At 34.5% G+C, this 16,160-nt stretch overlaps 1 protein-coding gene across 1 annotated transcript in view; it reads right to left on the reverse strand.

Annotated features, from left to right (window-relative positions):
* tbc1d5 (TBC1 domain family, member 5) overlaps positions 1 to 16,160 on the reverse strand; it is a 234,540-nt gene that overhangs the window by 62,874 nt on the left and 155,506 nt on the right. The window contains exon 13 of the mRNA XM_088601617.1: positions 9,541 to 9,713. Within this exon, the coding sequence (XP_088457743.1) occupies positions 9,541 to 9,713 (173 nt within the window). The remainder of the gene's footprint in view (positions 1 to 9,540; positions 9,714 to 16,160) is intronic.

The following is a 16,160-nucleotide window of genomic DNA, read 5'->3' on the forward strand; positions in this document are numbered from 1 at the left end:
TTAAACTCTGGTTTAATAATGAACAAAAGAAAGCCTACTGGACCTACAATGAATTCAACCTTGTTAATACAGGATCTTCTCCAGGAACTAATGACTTAGCAGCCTTTTTCACTTTTTAAAAATAGCAAGCGGTGTGTGCAGTGGCCTCATTTAGCTACCTTTGTGCCCTATATCACTCCAGGTAGCAACTGAGACCCTGGTGACAAAGAAGTAATTCATTAATTATCCACAGTATTTGCTGCAGAGTAGAGCACTAAACAACAGAGAAAGGAAAGTGTGACTGCAGTTCTTTTGGGTCTCTGTTTGAAGAGTGCATGGCAGAGGCAAGCGATGCCTATGCTGTTACTAATTATTCCAATTATCATGGCACACTATGAAAACTTGATTAATAACAGTGAAGATATTGTTGTGGCAATTAGCCATATGGTTATGGGACTTTATTCTGTCACGATTTAGCCATTAGCATCTACTTATGTTTGTCAGAACCGTGCATCCGTGACAAGCTGAAGTTCTGCTCACCTTGTTGAGTCCCCTGTGAGCTGCACTAGAGAAATGTTTATTCCTTGGAGCTCCTTGCCTGACTAAATTTTTCATGTGGCATCCGGTCTGACTAGGGACAAATGTCAAATAACTTATGAGACAGCCCATCAAACCTGCCGCTTTCTGAAAAGGTACTTAGTAAATTACCTGTCAAAGCGCACTACTTTCACAAAACATTTGACCAGTGAAATTAGTGTCACTGACTTACATTTACTTAACATTAAGCGATTTCTACACAGATTTTCCTTGTTAGGACCTGTTGAAATCCTCCAGATGGCAATAAAAATGCATAAGGTCTTCTGAACCCAGGGAAAAACAAACCACTTAGAGAAAAAAAAAATGTAGGTTTGCTGTTACAAACCAGATACACCAACGACAAGCAGAATTAAGATCATCCTCCCATATCAGCCACCTCAGTTTTCTCAAATACTGTACTACATTAAAATAATGTTCTTTATTGTTATTTCTAACAAAAATGACAGGAAATACACCTAAAAGTTATAAATCTCGAATCATTCTTCATAAAACATTTAATAATAGCTTGCTTAACAGGCTTAAAATGTGCTTCAATACAAATCATACACATGGAAGAGCTAGAAAGGCAAGAAAATGCATGAAATAGTGAACCACTTAGCTGTCTCTATAAAATAGGTTATGATGCTCAGTTTCTGCTGAATCCTTCAAAAAACTTTCCTTAAATAAAAATATACTTAGAGGAAATGCAGCGAATTGCTATATAGGAAGTATTAAAGAACAAAATAGAAAAATGCAACCATTAGGACTAAATGCTTCATATCTGGCAGAAAAGATACATCTAGATAAATTTTATTTTTACTATCATTAAATCTAAATTGTTTACTCTGCAAACATATTTTTAAAACAAAGTCTTCAGAAAGAAATATTTTCTTTTAACAATGCATGTAGCTAAACTATATTACTGCATTTACTGCAATCTAAAAAAAAATCCAGTGCCTATTTAGCGTGGGTTTCCAAAGCACACCATGATAAGATTATTTAATTAAAGCTCTGGTGATTTATGACCCAACACTTCCATACTCCTGCACATATGGAGATGCCTAGCAGAGAAGGAGCAATGTGAAGAGCTAATATGGGTAAATGATATGTTATTAAAAGGCTCAACAGAAGCTCAGAAGAAACACATTTGGTGTCACTACAGGTTTAGGATAGAAACATTAGTCTATCGTCTGACAAAAGAATTATACGACACCACAGATGCTAGTTGACTTGCAACCCCTCCAATTCTAAGAAAGTTTACTGAACAGACTAGTCAATGCAATTCACATTCATAATGGCTTTGAATATTACATTTGAACCTCATCTGCATGTTACAGAATCTAATAAGCATAAGTTATCTGACACAACTGCTTACTGGTAAGTGAACTGATAATTCACTTACTATATTTAAGCTTTTGGTAATGTATTAATAGTTCTTTTTTCTGTGCTTTATTTTTTAGAGAATGTGGAAGAGTCTGATACCGCAACATTTGGAGACTATTAAGATTCTCCATTGCTCCTCATTTACGCTTTAAGTGGAACACTTCAATTGTAATTTAAAGACTAATCCTTAATTTACTTTTGAATTGTATGAAAACATAGGAATAAGTGTTACAAATGGGAGAAGGCCATTTATCACCCATCTATCACAGCTCTGTATAATAAAAACACCAGGATTTTATCAATTAAGTTCAAATTTAGAAAAGGCAATTCTGTCTGTTTGATACTGAAGCATGGGTGGCCTAATGTATACCAAATTTGGTGGCCACAGTTTACACCCGAGTGGACAATAGACTCCAAAACAAAAGAACACTCTACAATTTAGGATAATTAAGCATGTTGTTTTACTTACACTACAGGGATACAAAAGGGAGAATCACAGGACATAACTAAAGTGTGCTTGTATCATGCCTGACAACAGCCAATTATCCTTAACCTTTCACAAGGGATGTATTCAGAAATTGAATTAACTGGAATAGCATCAATTCACATTAATCAGGTCCTGCTAAGGCCTTCGCAAATAAAAAAGTGTTTGTGGCAATCACTGCTCCTAGACTGTAGGTTGTGATACTACTTTTTTAAAATGATAAATCATGATATTACACATGCATAGAACACTACAATTTGCATTGCTGAATCCCTCTGATTTTCAAGTTATAGCAAATAGTCAATCACACAGACCGTATGGTGAAGCTTTCTACGAAGCTATTAATTTTCCATTTTCAAATTGGCTAATTTTATTTTTAAGGATTTTTTATTTCCTTTTTGTTAACTACAAATGCATAGACTTAAGAGTTCTGCTGTGCGTTCTGAAACTGACAGGCTCCCCTAAGGGCAACAATAACTATAGTTAATGGTACTGCAAATACACTTGCTATGATCAAAAAATGTATATTAATGTTCACTTTATAAATCCAAGATATGTGTAGTCCATCCCTTCATGCCATGCCCAAGGCAGTACAGGTCACATCTGAACCACTCATCACTTATACCCAGTTGCATATTGTGCATGATCAAGCTCATTGTTGTCTTGACCCTTGAGGAGACTGGCACTGCAACAGCTATCTACTTTCACTGAAAAATTGTGAACAACGGATTCAGCAACAGCAGTCAAAACCAGACAGAAGACAAATGAGAACCAACCAACAAAGTTCAAAGTAGTCCAGAATTGCGATCCTAAATCTAGAAGTCTCAAGGTCAGCTTGCTGAGCCCCATAAAACCCATACAACAGCTCACAAAGGGTCAATACAGGTTATCAAATCAAGCTTATTTGTGTGGTTTCTATTTAAGGTAATTAATGTATAACCTCAACATTTCTAATATGTTTTCTGTCCTGTCTGAAATTAATTGTATTTTTTTTTATTAAACAATGAACCAGAAACATTACCCATCATTAGATCAGAAATACAACCAACAGCCACCCACTCAGTCTGAAGTAAGTCTCAGAGACTCAGTTTGGTGTTTTGATTGATACTGTATTAATTCTGTGTTTCAGTGATGTGAACTACAACTGTGAAAAACAAGTTTGTGTAACACATAAATAAGACTCGGAATTCACAAAGAGGGTGCCTGGAAGTGAAGTGTAATTCAATACACTTCATTTGTGTTCTCTATTGAACTGCTAATTTCTTGACTGAATTAAGTGAAGGTTTTGTCAGGTTAAGGTTAAAATTTGCGGGTTGATTACAATATAATCTACAGGAAAAATCAAATTTATATTAATTTGATTTATGTTAAAACATTAAGGGAGGCATAAAGATCTTGAGGCAAGTGAGGACCTGGAGAATCTGTTACAAGGTTTTGGCTTTTGACCAGGAAGAATATTGCAATAAAGGAGAGACAGGTTGGTGATACCAAAAATACAAGGTGGTCACTAACTAGCTTGAGCTGTACTACTCCAACAACAAAAGATGCAAACTAATATTATAATGACTTCTCCATGTACAGTCCTTGTACACTCTGGGAAAACCCAGCATGCATGACTAGAGTGATCTGCTTTATTTCATTCATCACAGCGCCACACACATATAAGGAGCGATAACACTGCCATATGAGTAGTTCTCTTGTGCCAGATTGTTAAGGTGATAACCATGCTACCTTCAACCACAACTTTATCAATAATGACATCCAGTATATGTCTGCATTTCTGATTATGCTTAAACTTTCTTGATGGTGACATGGAAACACAAGAGTCTACACTTCATATTTGTGAAAAGCTTCTGTATTAAATTTGATTTTTTCAGTGCATATTCTAAAAGGTGAAATTGACTTTTAATTTAAATAAAATACGCACAATTAGGTAGAGAAGCAAGAAACTGCTATGATGAATGAATAATTAAATAAACTTTGAAAATAACATCATGGAAAGCATAATGGTTACAGCCTGTGCTGCCCCCAGAAAATGGGCGAGGAAGCAGAGTTATTAAGGACCCAAGAGCAAGAGCAAGGGATTCACAGTACAGGGGAAGTGGCCATCTCACTGCACCACAGATGTAGAGCCGGTTGGCAAAGAGAAGGGCCAACCTGAGGTGAGACCAAGAAGAGAATTATCAGCAGCTGGGCTCCAGGAGAACGGGCCACCTGGAGTAAAGGACAGCCCGCCAGGATGGCTCAGGATCCTGGCAGGCGGGCTGGGACTAGAAACGCAAGGAAGGATTGCAGGAGAGGCAAGTGCAGGACAGGGGGATCCTACCAGAGCACCTTGTAGTGTGCGATTGTTCACTAAAGCCAGGTGCTCTCCATTTCGTGTCTCCTCGGCGATCAGTGCAGAACAGAGGTGTGGCCAATGCAACTGCGACACACCCTGTTGTGGCACAGTGGGGTGGGCGTAACAATAATTTCAAAACTGTAAATATTAAACAATATTAAAAATAACTATTTTAACTGTAGTTTACCAATGCTCCTGTTAGTAAATGGAATCAAATCATTACAGTGAGAAAAACGATAGCAACACCATATATTTCAGACATGGAACTGTCAATATGTCTCCTCTTTAAGCCAGGCATTTTAAAAAATCAACCTCAAGAAAATATTTTGTTTCAGAAACACAATGGTTTGCTATTTGTATGCAAAAAAATGCTCAATCCCAGTCCAAACACCTTACTATTTCAACTTGGAAAAAACAAGTAATGTTTGTAACACTTTCTATAAACCTTTGAAAAATTATGTAAGTATTTAAAATAACAGTTTACTAGAGATTAGATTCACATTATAAAGCTAATTCTCTTTGGCTTAAAATATCAAGATTTAGTATTTTAAAAGAATAAATAGGAAAAAAAAAGATGTGGTCATGTATGCAGGTATGACTGGATGCACTTGTACTTCACAAATAACTGTAATTAGTTTATCAGCAGGATGCCTGGTAGAGGGGAGGATTAAATTCTAAAGACTGTAGCTTGCACATGACACACTTGAAGCATCTCATTACCTTAACTCAACTTCTAAAGGAATAACATGCCTCCAGTGCAGGATTTATGTCTATCAATTAGACACAGAACATTTTCTGCTACTTTACAAACTTAGTAGCTCAAAAAACAACAACAAAAACAATGATTTTGTAACAGTATATGAAAATAATGTTGAGCTCTTCCTTATAAAGACTAATCAGAGGCAAGACGTATCAGAGGACAAACCCTGCATATTCTCTTGCTAACTGAGCACTAATTATAGAGCTTGCCAGTTGACTCCTGTTTTACAGGATTATAAGTTGAACATAAAACATGCCTTTTCATCAAAACAATTACCATTAATCAAAACACTAGGAGCTGGTACAAGTCAAGTCTAACCTACCGCTGTGCCAAGCAATATATCATACTGTCTGTTGTCAAACATGCTAACCAAATCTAAACACACTGTTTTTGCAATAAACTACTGAAATTTTGCTTGGTAAGTAGAATTTTTTATTTAAATTGCATTCTAAGTAATGTGTTTCATTGCTGGATTTTAATTTCTGGTGCTCAATCTTCGTCCTGTAGACAAGCCTTTCTTTCATATCAGTCATTTACGTGTGAAAAATGTGTGCTGAGGGAGGGGCTTTGTTTGGTTGATTAAAATAAAAAACTTTCAATCACTGGGATCTTCACAGCCATGGGAAACATTTTTGGAAATTCTAAATAAATTACAGTAGACAATCACAAAACATATTTCTCCTTACTTATACTGAATATTTAATCTATAATATTTGTTTCATATATTTCTCAGTCACACAGAATTTAGTTTTGAGTTCAGTACTATGCCAGTCAAAAGATGAAAAGAAAATAAAAGTACACAGACTTCTCCACATTAATTAATGAACTCTGATATTGCATCGAAATAATAACATATTCAATTGTGTTTGTTCTGCTGTTCAGTTTTTGTTTTGTATTGCATAATTTACTTACTGTTTACAGTAAGAACTCTAAAATGACCTTTATTCCTTTCTTAAAGTTAGTCTAACTGCTATTGGGAACCTTCTGCCTACAAAATGCCAGACATGTCTAATCCAGGGATTATTGGAAATAAACATTATGCAGGGATCTTTAACCATACTTTCCCAGAACTATTTTTGTCTGATACTAAATACTAAAAACTTAAAGTTTAATTTTTTTAAATAATTCTAAAATTTTAAAAAGTAATGTTTTTAAAATTCCATTTCCCTTATGTGTAACTACTTTATAGTTCACTGTGGCATTACTTCCCTCTAAAACCGTAAAAAAATACATTTAGTTGACCTAAGCAGTGCAACATCTCTTGATTAGTTTTAAAGAGGGAAAATCAACATTTTTTCTGTCCTTTGTCCATACAGTATATTGTTACTTTGATATCAGGGGAGGCATTCAAGTCTGGAGTTTTATTACAAAGGATATTTAGTGTTTGATTTATAAGTTTAAGTAATAATTTGTATTTATAATGCAATTTAACTTAAAAATATATTAGAAATATCTTTAATATTTCTAATAAATTAAAAATATTAAAAATAAGTTAAAGACATGTTAAGATGTAAATAAATTATTTTTAACATTTGATCTTTTAAAAATGTTGTGGTGATCAATCAAGCTTTTTACAATATGCATCGAACATATGTTCAATGACAACAGTATGTGTTCAGATACAACCAACATTTTATACAAAAGTACTAGAAGTTAATTTATCACAGATTCACACAAAGTTGTTGGAAAAATAAAACAAAAAGGATTAAATGGATGTTATACTTGTTAGATGGCATTTCCATTACTCTTCAGTGCCTGTGTGTAAAAAGTAGTTGCATATCCAAGAGAGAAACGTGAGCAGTATGATCTCCACCCTCTGTCTTATGAAATTTAAATCATGCCTATGTACTGTATATATAAAATATAGATCATAATCTAAAACAATTAATTGTTTTTTCCTAACATGCATATATAACATGGTTTAAATATTAATATATTTTAAAAACCACTGAAGTAAAATTCAACAAAAAAAAACTTATAATAAATGGCAACTAACCACTCCTTCATAAATCCTTCTTTAGACTTAAAAGTGACATTCACAAAATGTAATACTCTTAACCCAATTAAATAATTTCTATTTCATCACATTTATTTACTTTACTACATAAACAAATCTGACAGATATCAATATAGTTTGAAAGGGATCCTTTGGAGTTGTGGATCAAAACCAGGATCAAATGAAATCTTTTATTTAATGGGCAATGAATTAATGTTATAATTTATTCATCCCATTTTTTAATTATTTGAGAAGTTAAGCAGTATGAATATCTTCATGCACATGCACATTTTTCTAAAATCATTGCAGAAAAAGAAAAAAAATGTTTGTCTGTTACTTTGTATATACCGTATGTGGCGTCTCCAACATCTGCTGTTAAATACCAGCTGGTCGAGCTGATTAAAATTACCTCCAAGTTGTTATTATAAAGATGCCTGGGCAGCTTCGCTATATTAATGGGTTATTGAATGAGTGATGAAAACCTTGGCCAGCTGATGCATTTTTATTACAGATAAACCTTACGATGGGTAATCACTATAATTTTAACAACTGGAAGAAGCACAAGGAGACAGAAAAAAAAAAAACAAAAACATGAGAGCCTGTGAACTAGGATAACTGCCATGGGTTGCCTTTAAGGCTGCACATGAAACAGTCACTGAGGGTATTAACATAATAGCTGGTTTTTCATGTTGTTTTTTTGTGTTTGCCCATGACCTTGTACCTGCTGAATTACCGGACTGCTAAAACCATCAGATGGGAAATGTTCGTGTCACAGGCTAGTGGATTCTACTTAACCTCATAACACATTGATGTGAGTTTGTGTATAATTCTCTATCCAAGTACAATGCCATTGTAGTTACATTTTCTTAAGTGTATGATGAACAGCAACAACAATTATTGTATTTCTTAGAATTACAATGTATAAAAATGTATTAAAATGAATTTGAATAAATTGGATAATGACATAAGAATAGTTTCGACTGTGCTATTGGCAGAACTACATTATTAAAGTCAAAATAAAGAAGAATGGAACTTTAACATGCAGAAGGACTGAAACAGAATGTCTGAATTAAAACAGTGAGAGAAAAGTAATTATTTTTTAGATCACTGCACTAGACCACATGGTACAGCAGCATGACATTTTAAAAAAAGACAAAAGCATCCACAACTATGAAAATCCAAGAACACATTTACAACTAGAATATTAAAGGAGTTTCTTATGGCCTTACATTAATATATATATGATCAAATAATTTTTATTTATGAATGTCATTTTCCAAACTTTGTAATTATATTGAAGGGCAAGCTTTTGTGTGTGCGTACAATGTCCATGTTTGTACTTTAAGTATCTGAAACCAGGTTCTGCAGTCATCTGCACACAGTAAACTGAAAAACGTTTAACACTAAAGCACAAGTTAACTCAGTTTTATGCAACGAATAAGCCTCTTTGTATCACAGAGTTGCAGAAGTTCTTTCAATGTAACAGTGGAAATGTTGTAACTGAGGTTTCCTGTGCACATGTTGTGTGGCTTTACAAGCTCAGCTGAACTACAAAAGTTTAAACAGTTATATAAAGTGTTAAAAGTTCAGCTCTGTTTACATAAAAGGTTATTTAAAATTTCACTCTAGTAACACTAGAGCAAAACACTGCATATGGTCAGGCAGGCTGGCCTCTAACAGACCCAGTAACCTTTCCTGCTACAGGCACCTCTACTAAGAAAAGTTAACTGAAAAAAAAGTGAAAAGCTTTGATGTTACCATATATTCCATATTCTATACAAAGCTAAATAAATACATTTTAATATATCAAGAAAAGCGACCTTGCCTGATTTTGCAATGGTCTATAAACAGCTGTGACCTGCTTGTTGCTCTAGGACAATTGCTTCTTTCTCACTTGTACAAGCACACTCTCTCACTGAGCATATTTCAATATAAGTTAAGAACATTTCACACTAGTGAGTGAGTTAGTCACTATAAATATTAATGCTACATCTGATTTTATATTGCAAAGAAATACTCACATGCCATATATTTGTGGAGCTATTTCAAGCCGATTGAGGTGCATGTAGAGTTCAATGTCATGTTTCTTTATCAGCTGATCCTGAATCCGATTAACTTTTGTTACAACGGCCACAGATGGCCCTGTGTCTTGTGGCCTGGCAAAGGGTATACTTGTAATCATTTCTTCCTTTCCCTGAGGAAAAAAATGTAAACAAGAAAACAATCATTAACAACTTTATTTGGACTTTTTACCACTTTCAAAAGAAAACAAATGAACCCTTAAAAAAAGCGGGAGTTTAGGCAATGTCTACAAAATATTACACAAATTTATTTTCATGTTTGCCTCCCAATTTCACAGAATATAAAAGGGTCAGATGTCTTTTATCTGAATAATTCAACAAACTGAATCCTTTGAGAAGGATAAAACAACTATATTATAGTTCATAATTAATAGTTCATAATGTTACGATTTGAATTTGTCTCAACTATTCATGTATAGTGAACTGTTTTTTGTCTACAAATGATTTATGGGGAAGACAAATTCCCTCAGTGATTGAGTGGCTACAACAGAGTTAAAAAATAGAGCATGGAATGAAAATGTCTGTTTTTTTTGCAGATGCAGGAAGTAAAATATGATCCTCAAAATGCACCCCTACAGAACCCCAGCATTAATATTGCTTCTATGCAACCAGGAAGCAACCTGTCAAAACACAAAAACTAAAAGCACAGCTAACCACTTATTACCTTAAATTCCTGTTTACTTTTTTTTTAAACCTGCTATATATCTATGTGGATGACTTTTCATTTTAAGTGACTCCACTCCCCAGACTGAGTACAGGAAAATTTAATTATTACTATCAAATGAACAAAATAACAAGAAACCAGCATAGTTATTACATTCAAAATCTTGAAAATGAAACACACCACATTTTTTCCTTAACAAAAAAGGATTTAAATCCATTTTACTATTACATGGGTTAGATGTGCGGATAAGAAGTTTGGTAGAAGCCTTGAACAATTATCCATTAATTCTGCTTTCAACTAAGATGTCTTTTAGCTTTCAGTATAATCTTATCAATCATACTGAGGCAGCAATCTCAATGTTATAATCCCATTAGGTTTATACCACTCATTATAAAACTTTATATGTAACTCACTGTACCTTAACCTCAATAGTGACTGCATGTGAAAGAGTATGATCTTAGTTCCGGAACTCTAATATAATTCAAGTTTTCTTAAGCCTTACTACCAAAGATGTCAATGCCACAGTATGAAAACCCAAAATGAAACATGGACTTTTAAAAGGAGTGTAAGTTGTTTGTCTGAACATTAAGTTTGTCTCATTAATGTAATATTTTCATTAAAATCACTTTTTGCAAATTGTAATGATCATTACTATCATTAAAAAAATATTAACTTTATATTTGTAAATCATATTAAATGTGGTCTTATAAATCACACCTCTTTTCCAGAAACATAATACAATGATAGTAAGCCATCTCACCTTGGGCATTAATGATGGTTTCAACATCCCACTAAGGATGCTAAAATACATTCTATAATGTCTGTTACACTTAAAATACAGCTCAGATCATGATCACCACTTTCACAAGTCTCAAGACTTGAAATGACACCAGTAGGGGCTCAGGTTGCTGTATGGGATCTATTACACGTGACCTGCCCAAAAACATAATTCGCAAGTAGAAGGTGGTAGAATTTGGGTAACTGTAGACATTCAGGTAGCCCACTTCTTGTCACAATAAAATGCATATTTTCCAGCACAATCTTTGATACCCTGATAGCAAACCACATGCACTCTGCAGAGCTGGCTTTCTGTAAAACAATGGACTGATGGTTTTAACAGATTATACGATTCTATGGGAACATAGTATCATGCCACTGTGAAGTCTAAGAGATTTTTCTACTCTCCTCTGACTGTTAGATTAATGTACATTTTTCATGGATAATATAGACAGGTGATCACTTAATTAGACCTACAGATGCAGCCATTCAAAGTGCGCGGTAAAGACACCGCAGTACAGATACCGCAGGTATGATGACACGCGATACCGCGGTGCGTGATTGGTTGACCGACAGGGGCACTCGTGGTCCGTTGGTCTGTCGTAGAAAGACTTACTGTACTGTAAACGTCTTTACTGTGCCCGTTGTAGATATTGAATTTTACCACTGAAGGGAAATCTTAGTAGCTGAGCATAAAAAGAATAGGAGCATACTGTAACGCGTGTGAAGGCCATAAACGATATTAATTTTGGAACGTAAACATACAGTATATGGCTGGTCTTGGTACTTTAAAGAAAAAAATACGCACCAGTATTCCATTTCTCCCTAAACATTGTAAGCTTCGAAGTCTTTAACTAACGTGATACCGGAGTCAACAAGCATACTTTTAGAATTTGATTAAAAGGGAATATAATATGGAATCGCATATCTCAATAATTTAATAACGGTATGATTATATCCGTGTACTGCGGCAGAGCTATGTAGGGCTGTTTCGCCTGCTTGATCATGTGAGCTCTCTTGTAGCCTACTGGTCTAGGTGCGTGACCACCAGCTGGTAGGTTGGGTGTTCGAATCCAGCTGGTACTGGACTTTTCATTTTTATTTATTTATTTTTTAATCGCGTAACATAAACATATTACCGTATGCAAACTGTACTGTATACAGTATGTATATGTATATTTAATGTCTTAACTGTGCCCGTTTAATTGAATTTAAAAAACATATTTAACACGAACATTAAGCCGCTTACATCTTCCGCCTGAGAACAGTCACCCGTTGCTACCCAACGCAGAATGGTGATTGGCTGACACCATCTGACACCCCTCTGATTGGAGAAAAAAGACGTGCTGGTGTGCTATACCAGGAAGAGGATTCTTTCCATTCAAAACGTGTATTTTAAAAGTTTAAGAAGTAAAAACCTTACAGCGTACACAGATTTCTAAACTGATCAGGATCGTTATCTTTGTCTCATGCATAATAATGTTCACCGCTCTGTCCAGCAAATTAATAATAAACTTTATTTTATATAGCTTTTTAAACGAATAAGTAATTAGATTGCTCATAAACCTAATCACTTGCTTTTTCTTTTTATTTAGGCTCAGATTTCAACTATAGATCGTATTATTAATAACCATAATAACAACCAACCAACAAAAACAACCATATAAACATAATACCAACCAAAAACATAGATAACAACCACAATACAAAATCAAATAATCAAACCATTTTACACTCGCAAAGTCATCCAATTATCATAATCCCGCCCCTTATGCAAAACCAAACCTTCCTCCCATCCCAGTTTATCCTGTTTATCATAAACAAAATCCACCTCAATTTTCAACATAAAGCATTACACAAAATCAATACCTCAACACTCCATACTCAACAACGATAATTCACAAACAGCCAGAACATGTAACTACACATTCCCAAACATACCTACTTTCCATAGCCCCGCCCCTTATGCAAAACCAACATCCCTCCCCTGTTCTCTCTCTCCCCTGGCGGTTGTAATTGTTTTTATTTTCAAATAAATTTTAGCAAAGTCATGTATTTTAAAAATCTTAAGATTTTTCTATTTATGTCTTTATTTAGTGGTTTCATTAGTGACAAAGGCTAAACTTTCTTGGAAAAATGTCTTTTATGTAAACCATGTTTGCTATTAATTCATTCAGGGCTAAAATATGTTCATTGTCTTCTAATGAAAGAAGGGTTCCTTTCGCCGTAGTCGAGAGCCTAGCCTTTAACTAGTAAGTACTGTATTTACTGGGTTTTTGAGGGGGGGGGGGTGTCTTTCGCTGGAAATCTCGCCTCCTACTTTGAAAATACCCGTGAAACCGGTTCAATTCGTCACAGCCAGCACTCCTGCAGAGAGTTGGGTTGTACTTGCAGTGTATACAGTACACGCGTTATGCTCTTCGTTAATGTCTGTGAAGTTTTATTTAATCTCTGAGCCATACTGATTCTTCTGGAAGCACACCAGTATTCCACTTTCTCCCTAAACATTTTTAGGATCAGAGTCTTACATGTGGTTATTTCGAAAACGTTTGTACGTGCTCCTTCTTACCATGTTACTGTTTACCGTTACTGACCATATTAAGTTTAAGTGCCTGTGGGCACTTTTCCTGTCCGTGGGGGGTGGACCGTCTTTCATTAGAAGGTTAGTCTGTTCTACTCTGAGAATGTAGGGGGGGGGGTGGGAAGTGCCCGCGGTCATTTAATTAGTATTAAAATCTTAGTTATCTTTCTAGTTCACAGGTTTGCATGCATAATTTAATTTTGAAAGCCACTGAGACATCAGGTACTACTGTTGTATTTATGAAAAAGAAACAAAACAAAAAACATACTAACAACTGTGCCATCCTACTCCTTAGTTAATACATTTTATTATTCATAAACAGTTAACATTGTTAGCAAAATATTTTGAATTATATTTAACCCTATTTTTTCTTTAGTTTTGTATTTAACTTATTATATGATAGTCAGACTTAATGTATATTAATGTATATTTGAACAATGAAAATATATTTTTACAAGATTTTACATTAAGCACTTAAAATTAATATGGTTAATAATAGTAAACTGTAACATGCTGTAACAAGATCGGTTAAACTTCGAAGAAAATCCTTTCAGAGAAAATGTTTCAGGTGTGAAGAACAAACCTGTTCCCACACACCCTGCCCCCACTACCATTAGAATATACACAAACATTTTAGCGTTTCATTCTGAGCAGAAGACCCTCACACCTGAAGAGTGCTGGCTGTGACGAATTAAACCGGTTTTACAGGTTTCAATCACAGATTGGGACTCAGTAAAGTAACACACAGCGCCAGTGGATTTGATAATACTGTACCTAACCAAAATCCGCAATATGGAAACAGAACCTGTGTAATTGTTGATAGATGATGTACTCGTAACATTTTTTCAAGACGAACTACAACATTTAAAAAATGACTTGTATGTACTTGATATCTCTAATCAATCCACGGGTCCCAGCACAAAACGAAAGTAAAACGCATACCGTTTCGCGCTTCTTATTAGTTGCTCAAAAGTAATTTGACCGTATGAAATGCATAATATAAACCTAGAAACATATACGTGAGCAGTACTTAAGCACTGTAGTATCGGTGTTAAGACATACCTCTCAAATACTGTAAATCAAGTTAAAAATATCTCAAGAACGATTCTGGTCGTAATGAAACCATGTTTCGTGTATGTTTTCTTTTTCATCTTGAAATAACTCATTTCTAAATACCTTTTTCACTGTTAACATCTTGTAGCAACTTTGCGACAAAATATACACTCTGACAGTTCATCCTGCTACCAACATTAAATAAAACAAATCTTAAGATTTCTATATTTATGTCTTTATTTAGTGGTTTCATTCGAAGCTTACAATGTTTAGGGAGAAATGGAATACTGGTGCGTATTTTTTTCTTTAAAGTACCGAGACCAGCCATATACTGTATGTTTATGTTAAGATTTCCCTTCAGTGGTAAAATTAGATATGAATATTCAATACTTAAACGGGCACAGTTAAGACATTAAATATACATATACATATTGTATACAGTACAGTTTGCATACGGTAATATGTTTATGTTACGCGATTAAAAAATAAATAAATAAAACTGGAAGGTCCAGCACCACCATTATGTTTATATGGTTGTTTTTGTTGGTTGGTTGTTATTATGGTTATTAATAATACGATCTATAGTTGAAATCTGAGCCTAAATAAAAAGAAAAAGCAAGTGATTAGGTTTATGAGCAATCTAATTTCTTATTCGTTTAAAACGCTATATAAAATAAAGTTTATTATTAATTTGCTGGACAGAGCGGTGAACATTATTATGCATAAGACAAAGATAACGATCCTGATCAGTTTAGAAATCTGTGTACGCTGTAAGGTTTTTACTTCTTAAACTTTTAAAATACACGTTTTGAATGGAAAGAAATCCTCTTCCTGGTATAGCACACCAGCACGTCTTTTTTCTCCAATCAGAGGGGTGTCAGATGGTGTCAGCCAATCACCATTCTGCGTTGGGTAGCAACGGGTGACTGTTCTCAGGCGGAAGATGTAAGCAGCTTAATGTTCGTGTTAAATATTTTTTTTAAATTCAATTAAACGGGCACAGTTAAGACATTAAATATACATATACATACTGTATACAGTACAGTTTGCATACGGTAATATGTTTATGTTACGCGATTAAAAAATAAATAAATAAAAATGAAAAGTCCAGTACCAGCTGGATTCGAACACCCAACCTACCAGCTGGTGGTCACGCACCTAGACCAGTAGGCTACAAGAGAGCTCACATGATCAGGCAGGCGAAACAGCCCTACATAGCTCTGCTGCAGTACACGGATATAATCATACCGTTATTAAATTATTGAGATATGCGATTCCATATTATATTCCCTTTTAATCAAATTCTAAAAGTATGCTTGTTGACTCCGGTTTCACGTTAGTTAAAGACTTCGAAGCTTACAATGTTTAGGGAGAAATGGAATACCGGTGTGTATTTTTCCTTGTGATATTTTAAGCTCTAGTTGAATGATAGGTGTCGCATTTTAAATCATTTTCGTAGCTAGAAATTATGAAACGCCCTGTTAA

This window comes from Lepisosteus platostomus, chromosome 12 (genome assembly GCF_059453375.1).
Source record: "Lepisosteus platostomus isolate fLepPlt1 chromosome 12, fLepPlt1.hap1, whole genome shotgun sequence".
Classification (NCBI taxonomy): domain Eukaryota; kingdom Metazoa; phylum Chordata; class Actinopteri; order Semionotiformes; family Lepisosteidae; genus Lepisosteus; species Lepisosteus platostomus.